This window comes from Lampetra fluviatilis, chromosome 5 (genome assembly GCF_964198595.1).
Source record: "Lampetra fluviatilis chromosome 5, kcLamFluv1.1, whole genome shotgun sequence".
In the NCBI taxonomy this organism is placed as follows: Eukaryota; Metazoa; Chordata; class Hyperoartia; order Petromyzontiformes; family Petromyzontidae; genus Lampetra; species Lampetra fluviatilis.
This window is the reverse complement of record NC_136279.1, coordinates 13722740-13731396: the sequence shown is the minus strand read 5'-3', so window position 1 is coordinate 13731396 and position 8657 is coordinate 13722740. Positions and strand designations below refer to the sequence as shown.

General features: G+C 44.9%; 1 protein-coding gene across 1 annotated transcript; it reads left to right on the top strand.

Moving 5' to 3' along the window:
• Window positions 1-1751: 1751 nt before the first annotated feature.
• On the top strand, window positions 1752-8610 carry MRPL22 (mitochondrial ribosomal protein L22). The gene is made up of 7 exons (XM_078856828.1): window positions 1752-1844; window positions 1976-2012; window positions 3557-3680; window positions 4776-4841; window positions 5738-5815; window positions 6668-6737; window positions 7253-8610. Exons 1-7 carry the CDS (start codon window positions 1823-1825, stop codon window positions 7513-7515), a joined length of 660 nt encoding a protein of 219 aa, XP_078712954.1. The 5' UTR covers window positions 1752-1822; the 3' UTR covers window positions 7516-8610.
• Window positions 8611-8657: the final 47 nt, after the last annotated feature.

Below are 8657 nucleotides of genomic sequence, written 5' to 3'. Positions count from 1 at the left end.
TTGTCTCTCTTTGGTTCTTTCGGTAAAGTCACATAGAAAGAAAAATAAATTAAATAATAGCATACGATGTTTCTATTGCAACACAATCAATCATCGTCAGGTATGAATGAAAGAGAAAACAAACCTAGTAAACTTCGAAATATAATGAAATACAACACAGAGAGTCGGCTAATATAACAGTCAACACCCTTCCAAAGATTGCTAAATTTGAGAAAAAGACAAAACACAGACACGCAGACACATAGACAGACACATAAGTAGAGAGATAACACAGAGACACAGAGACGCATAGGCACACAGAGAAACAACGCCTCTGTGTCGATGCCTTAAATACACTTTTTTTTACTTTTAAACAACTTTTATTGCCGCCAGCAGCAACAGCACTGGAGGTGATTCCAATACGAAACACACAAAGTCACCAACAAACAAATAAACAAACACGATACATCCACGCGCTGTGGCTCTAAATGCGCCGCGCACGACACAAAATAAAAGCCACGTGGTGGTGATGGTGGTCATCGCGTGCGTAACGGCGACGAGCGCTTCAGCAGGTGACCACGTGGGTGCCGTCCACGCTGGCACAGAGAGGGGCTTGTCCGGCCACCCCCCCAGCGTTCGAGGAAGACGCGCACATCGCGTGCGAGAGATGGAGAGACTTTGACTTTTAAACAACGTTTATTGCCGCCAGCTGCAACAGCAGCACTGGAGGGGTATTCCGATACGAAATACGCAAAGTCACCAGCAAACAATGAAACAAACGCGCCTTAAATACAGAGAGAGAGGGGGGCAGAGAGAGAGGGGGGGTAGAGAAATTAGCATGTCAATGAGAGATTTTGGAGCTTTCGTGATTGCAGGAAATACTAGAGCGACAACACAAGGACACAGAAAAAGAGAGAGAAAACACACTTCATCAAACAAATTTAGTAAAATTTGGAAATGCAATGCAACACAGAGAGTCGGTCAACACACAAATAACGCATAGCCTGGTTGATTACGTTCTTCCAAAGATTGCTAAATTATAAGTTAAATGTGAAATTTGAGAGAGAGACACGACACAGACACGGAAACACAAAGAGAGACACACGCAGAAATAGAGACAACACAGAGACACACAGAGAGATAAAACACACTTAATCAATCAAACTGTCTGTTTCTAAGTGACTTTACCGAAAGAACCAAAGAGTAATTCCTGCAGTCACGAAAGCTCCTAATCAAGTTTTGTCTCTCTCTCAAATTTAGTTCTACCTGATGACGATTGCTTGTGTTGCAATCGACACGTCGTATTATATTAAATTAATTTTCTTTCTACGTGACTTTACCGAAAGAACCAAACAATACTTTGATAATATATGCATTGTCTTTGAAACTGATTGGTCCACACCAGAGACAGCTTTCTTTTGAGCCTAGTCTCAAACGGTGTTAGACCAGAGGACGCCAAAAGGCGTTACACAGCACAAAGACAATGCACTATCAGAGTAATAAGAGCTCATTCGGTGGTTAATGTTGTCGTGTGGAGATAAAAAAAAAAGTATTTTTGTTTATGGTAAATGTCGTGTGGAGGTAAAAAAAACATTTCTTATTTTTGTTCATGGTAAATATCCTGTAGAGGTAAAAAAAACATTTCTTATTTTTGTTCATGGTAAATATCGTGTGGAGGTAAAAAAAACTATTATTTTTGTTCATGGTAAATGCTGTCGTGTGGAGGTAACAAAAAACCTATTATTTTTGTTCATGGTAAATGTTGTCGTGTGGAGGTAAACAAAACCTCTGTTCTGACAAGGGGGGCCGCGCGCACTGCACGCCGGGCCACCCGCAATCCAACATGGCGCTCCCCATACGGCGAGGTAGGCGCAGGTCGCGAGCACAAATTCACAGTGAGCGGCCGAATCCATCCACGACTCGCGGGAATTCCCTCCCTCTCACAGTGCTCATTACCCCCCCACCCCCGTGTGTGTGTGTGGCTTCTCTCTTGCAGGTCTGGACGCCTTGGCGAGGCTGGCGACGGCGAGCGGGTGAGTGAGGGGGTCACCGCAGGCCGCGCGGGACGTGGATTTGCATTGTGATGTGATGGTCCGAATCGGCCGCTGTGAGCCCGGTGTGGTCGTAAGCTCGGAAAGTAGACAGGGTTGAGCCTGGGTCGTGGCGGTCATGTGTAGCGTGGGACCGACACGCCAAGTGGTATGGGTCATGCAATCCCCATGGCACCCGCACGGTGTGGGAAGGCCTGTATAACATGCATATTACTCAGTTTAGCACCTAACATACATAATTGCAACGTTGAGATCGTACGTTTAATGTAACGCAGTGACATCGCTCAAGTGATCCTGGAAGATTTGACGGAGGAGATGATACTGTATATCCAAACGTGTTCTAAATGGCAAGTGTAATGCCAGACCTCTCCCAACTGGATTTGAACTTGCAATCGTCAGTGTGCTTTGTAAAGATGCTGTTTCATGGAACTTATGTAGTGCTTAATAAACATGTCAGATTTTTACGTCACTGAGGAAGAAATTTACATTTTTGACAATTTGACTTAAGGTACTACAGTATTTTAAGTTTGCAATGAGTCGCATCTTTTGGGGACACGTTACCGTATTATTTAGGCATCGGGTACTGAACCAGTACGACTGATATACGAGAGTGTGGAATCTGGGGTTCAGCCACCCCTTATCAATCTATCTTTATTTTACTTGACAATATTGCCCTCAATAAAGTAGGCATCGGTGCACATTACAGCAGAATGGGAACTTGACAGGGGGCATGGAGCAACAGGAATGAAAAAAATAAACTCGTAACTCCCTCAGCGGCTAACACCGACTGAGGCGCGGTAAATTGAAACCGCGCAAATTGAAACCGCGCAAATTGCAAACGTGCACTTTATTTCGAAATGTTTTTTTTTTATAAAGTGCAACCATATATAGATGGTCTCAGCCTGGTTTTCACGTAATGTCGCTTGCTTCAAACACTTGAGATTGTAGATACAATACAGGACTCGACTGTTTTCGCTTTTCCTGCAGAAATTGCGTGGGAAAGTGCGCCCCCTGCTGTGTTTAGACCCGAAATTGCACTGGTCCGCGATATTTCTCATTTCAGAATTAAATTAGTTGGGTCGATGCTGTGAGCAGGCGGTGGATATTGTCTTGTAATCTTGAGTCACTGCACCACCCAGTCGGATTGAAATCCGCGGGATACAAGCCCATTCGTGACATGATTAGGTCACGAGGTCAAGTGTAGTCTTTCATATTGGTACAGGGTTGGGTGGTGGTGACGTGATTAGTGCCTTGCGCTACGACCCCAGCGACGTAAGTTGATTCCCGACCACGGCCAGCAATAGTGTCGAATATATGAAGTCGTGTTGGGCTTCCTATAAGTCAATTCAGGCATAATGACGTTTCTGGTGTGGATTGTAGAAGTCAGCAATGGGGAGACATGTGGGCAGGTGTGATGCTGGCAATACCACCGTTTCATGCACCAAACCAGCTTTAATAGGTGCTTGCTAACAGCACTTTCCCCAGCAGGCTGGTAATGTCTAGAGGGGGATCTGTGTGTGTATCAGTGTGCTGACATCACCATGGAGATGCCTACACGTGGGTGCTGTGCTGTCAAGGCGAAGGAACTGGGAACCGCTGAATCGCGTGGTCTACCCACCCCAGCAGCCCGGGGAGGAGAGGAGGCCGGCAGTAATGCACACACAGCAACGTACACTAATACCCACAAACAGTACACGAACATACTCATACCACGCATACACGAGTTCATATACACAGCAATTACATATATATTTACTTGCTTGTAGGAAACAATCAACATACCATAAATCCCACATGCAGTTATATATTCAATACCATACTTGTACATAAAATAATAAACCGATACTAACGCACGAGTACTTACATATATATTAGTGTATGTGTATAGTACACATATACACGACATTTTACATGTAATACACCAACGTAATTTTAGGCACTTTACATACTGATTTTATACCTCCGGATTCCCTCACCTATAATAAAACACAATACACCTTTACATACATATAAGGCATATACACAATAAAACACAGTACACTAATATTATAACATGGAATTATACACATTTACTTATACACCAGAACATAATGTACATAATTCTTACAGTATACTCTTTAGCAATGCAAAACATGGATACACAAATTAGTGCATGCACTAGCCTAATATACTATTACTCAATTATGTAAACTATTATACACACTAATACAGCCGGCCCCGCTTTTACAACACAATGCATTCCTGGAAACCCCATCGTCTATGGGATCATTGTAAATCAGACCCTATTTTCCCATAAACAGTATAAACATCACTTGCCGATGTGTTTTTCCTTTTATCAGCCATATTTTACAGGTTTTAATATGTAAACATCTACAAAAACACTTGAGAATAAAAAAAATCTCCGTGCTAAATCACATTGGAAACCAGACTGACTCTTCAAATGTGTTTTGTAGTCATGTGGGAAGAAGCATCATAAATCAAGTTTCTGCGTCGTAAATCGATCCATGGTGGCGTTATATTAATGTCGTAAATGTGGATAGTTCTAAATCGGATCGTCGTAAACCAGAGACCACCTGTACACCAAAAAATACAAACACCATTATACATATCCTCTGTTTAACATACACCCCTACACTCAAATGCACACACTACAACAATATACATACACATTAACAAGTGTATATCACAATCACATACACATCAACCTGTGCAGATAGACTCAAATTATTCCTTGTGTGTGTCCAGGAGATTTTTCATTGCCACAGGCAGATCAAATACAGCAAAGACAAGATGTGGTACCTGGCAACACTGGTACGTAGCACTCGCATGGATACACCCACACCTACACAGTAATACTAATGCACTCTGTTTTCACGGCCAATGCAAATCAGACCCAAGCTGTGCAGGACCTTACCAAGAGCCACCAGCACATCTCGTGCATTCTCCGAGTGCTTAAAGAGCCACGCAGCTCTTCCATGTGCTCAGCCCCTCCTGCTAGATGGCAGTGAATTTGCATATATGTGTAATGGGTTCCGGAGACACTTGTAGAGGTAACTTCTTTATTTACAATACCACACTCCAACAGTCCTGATACTCTGTTACAGCCTAGGGACACAGCCTAGGGACACAGCCTACTCTGGCTACGCTCTCGGGTCCTCCGGCTACAATTACCCTTGGGGAGGCTACCTGACCCGACCCAGCCAAGGTGCGGGTCTGGACTCTGGCTTCCTCGGACCTCGCCCTTACAAGGACGTAGAGCTGGGAGTCCCAGAGTCCCACCACTGGCCAGCACAGCATCCCGGCCCTTACAAGGACAAGCGGGACGAGGGGGTCCAAGGTCCTAAGCTGGCTGGTCTTGGGTCTTGGGTCTTGAGCTGCGACTGGCCCCGATGGGCTGGGGAGGTCCCCTTTTATGCCCCTTTGCCCATCGAGGGGAGGCGTTGCGTGGGATCATAGATCCCCCGCAACCCTCCCCGTTGGTGGCGCCAAGGGGATTAGCTGTCTGGGGTCCCCATCGAGGGGTGGCGTTGCGTGGGATCGTAGATGCCCCGCAGCCCCCCCCTTGGCGGTACGGGGTACCCTTGCAGATGGATCTCGTCTACCACTGCCGGTAAGCGTGGTCCATCTACGGCACTACATATGTGTATGTGACCATGTGTGTATGTAGCCCATGTCTCTAACCCTGAATCTGTTTTTGTGACTGTCAGATTAAAGGTCTGTCTGTGGATGAAGCCTTAGCTCAGCTGGAATTCAGTGACAAGAAAGGAGCTAAGGTCATGAAGGAGGTGCGTTTTTACAACGTGTCAATATAAATAACATGCATTAATTCATCATTTCATATAGAAATGTTCATTGCATTCGGTTTGTTTAACACGTAGGCTTTCGCGACCAGTATTATTCATAATAAAGATTTTTGGGTTAGATCATGTTATTTATAAATGTGGTGCAACCCTCCACCACCCGACACGGCCAATCAGTAACAAATGTGTCACGTTGACAAAAGACAAATAGTTCACTACTTTAGCCCACCGGTGTGTTGAAGAGTGGATACACAACATTTACAATTTGAGTGCGACGACGTTTCGCTGGAAATTACATCCAGCATCTTCGGGTGATTTGCCAGAATAGTGAAGCCATACACCTGCTTCCGGTCTTAAATAGTGCAGGATGACGTCATCATTGTTGAACCCCATCAGGATTCGAGATGTGTTATGTATTGCTTAATAATACGCTTCCAGGCTCGCTGAGTCTGTAGCTATCACAGCGATGGCGACAGACTCGGCGCAGCCTGGAAGCGTATTATTAAGTAATACACAACGTATCGCAATTCCTTGCAGGTGAGTCACATACTAAGTGGCTGATTACTGATCTATTGCATAATTGCATACACCTCCGTCCCTGATCTCGAATCCTGATGGCAGCAGAATGAGCATCCATGAACACGGGGAGAGAGGCTCCTCATGGTGAGGGATGTTGTTTTGCAAAATCTCGTTGATTTGTTTTTATGATGGTGACATGGTGGTGGTAATATCTACAGTGATGGTTGTGTTCGTGATAGCAATGATGATTGTTACGTGTGATATATTTATTATGATAGTGGTGGTGAGGCAAACGAGGTGGTGTATGTGTTCTGCTAGGTTCTGCTGGAAGCCCAGGAGATGGCAGTGAACCATCACAACGTGGAGTTCAGATCCAACCTCTATGTGGGTAAGGGAGCCCCAGATTAAGTTTCTCAGACTCAAGTCTTAGTATCTGTGCTGTCAATATCCTTTATTCAAATTCACGTGAGAGCTCAATGATTTATGAACCTGATTTACTCATGCCTCTTTGTATGTTATTTATTTTGATACTTGTACCTCGTGACACATCCTGGTATCTTCTCCGATGCTCTTCCCATACCTTGTTGCTTCATACTTTTGTGTGCCCCATTATGCCGTCATGTCTTACCACATTTTGTACCTCTCCACAGCTTAATCTGTTTCCCTCTTGACCTCTCATCTTCCTGTAAATCTCTCTTTTCTATGCATCTACATACATGGTCCCATATCACCCTGATTGCTTCTGTATCATCCCATGCATTTTTCTAATTTTCCCCCATACATACGTGTTCCCATTGCCCCCCACACCTTTCCCTTCCCTGCAATTTATTGAACCTCCCGATACCTTATGGTACCTCCTAACCATTCGTTCCGTCTCTCTGCATGTTCCACACCTATGCCCAGCTGAGTCATTCGTAGGCAAAGGCATGTACCTGAAGCGGCTTCGCTACCACGGCCGGGGCATGTTCGGCATCATGGACAAGGTGCGCTGCCACTACTTTGTGAAGCTTGTGGAGGGGCCGCCGCCCTCCGCCGCGGAGCTGCAGCGCGCGCGTTACCCCGTGGAGCATGCACGCTCGCCGCTCGCTCACCTGCGCTCACCCATAGAGCAGGCGCGCCTCTACGTAAAGGAGCTGCGCCAGCGCACCGTCCCGCACTCCCTGTGATGTGCAGAGGTTTAGAGCGCACCTTCCCACACTCTGATGTGCGAGTGGGATTTAAAGAGCACCGTGTGTGCAATCAACTCTGCTCCCTCCTGTAGTAGAAGTTGGAGTGCCCTTGTTTGCAGTCAAATCTGACTAATTGGGGGCAGAGCCTCCGGCTTACCCCAAAGTCCAGCTTACTCGTGAGGGTTAACTGAAGTCCAAACGTGCAATGCATAGGCGCTCGCACAAGTGCACCCAACAAAGCCGGTATGGTTTGCTGCATTCTCAGATGCCTGTGTTTCTTTATTGCTGACGTTCAGACACACAGCTGGTAGCAATTGTGAAGGGCTGAATCGATCTACGACAGGACATGGCCAAATTCCAAATGCCAATTGAAAATGGTGTATTTTATCATAGCCCAAAATCTGATCATGGGTTGTCTGAAATGTTTTGTACAGTATATGAACAAATCAATATGGGCACCGCGGTGGCGAAATGTTAACTACCTTGCCTGGTATACAGGAGGTCATGTGTTCAATCCCGACCCTGACACCTGTATATTTGCAGTTTGTATGTTCTCCCCGTGGTCGCATTTATTTTTCTCCGGGCCCTCCGGTCTTTCCCTTCACATTGAGAAATGTGTAGAGTATTTGGTTGCTATAAATTTCCACAAACCACTTCATTGGGCTGTCATTTGTGGCCAAGGCACTTCTGAAAAAGTTATACAATAAAACCTTGGATTGCGAGCATACTTCGTTCCGGAAACGTGTTTGTAATCCAAAGCAATTCGTATATCAAAGCACTCGTATATCAGTTGTGATCACGTGAGGCTCGGCAGACAAAGTGTAAACACGTACTACTCGTATTGCAAGACCTCGCTCGTTTATCAAATTCATATTAAATTAAACAAATTGCTCGTCTGGCAAAACACTCGCAGACCAAGTTACTCGCAATCCAAGGTTTTACTGTATAACTCAATGGGCCTGACCTGGTAAAATAAACATTGTTTATATGCCACAGCTCCTCCTTATGTGACACACACGCGTGGTTTTGTTAAATCTATTTTATTTGATAAATTTTTGTACAGTTTGCACTCTGCAATAATTATGATTCATCACAACATTAAAATCAAACTGCCTTTAAATAACAATTGCTGTTGATTT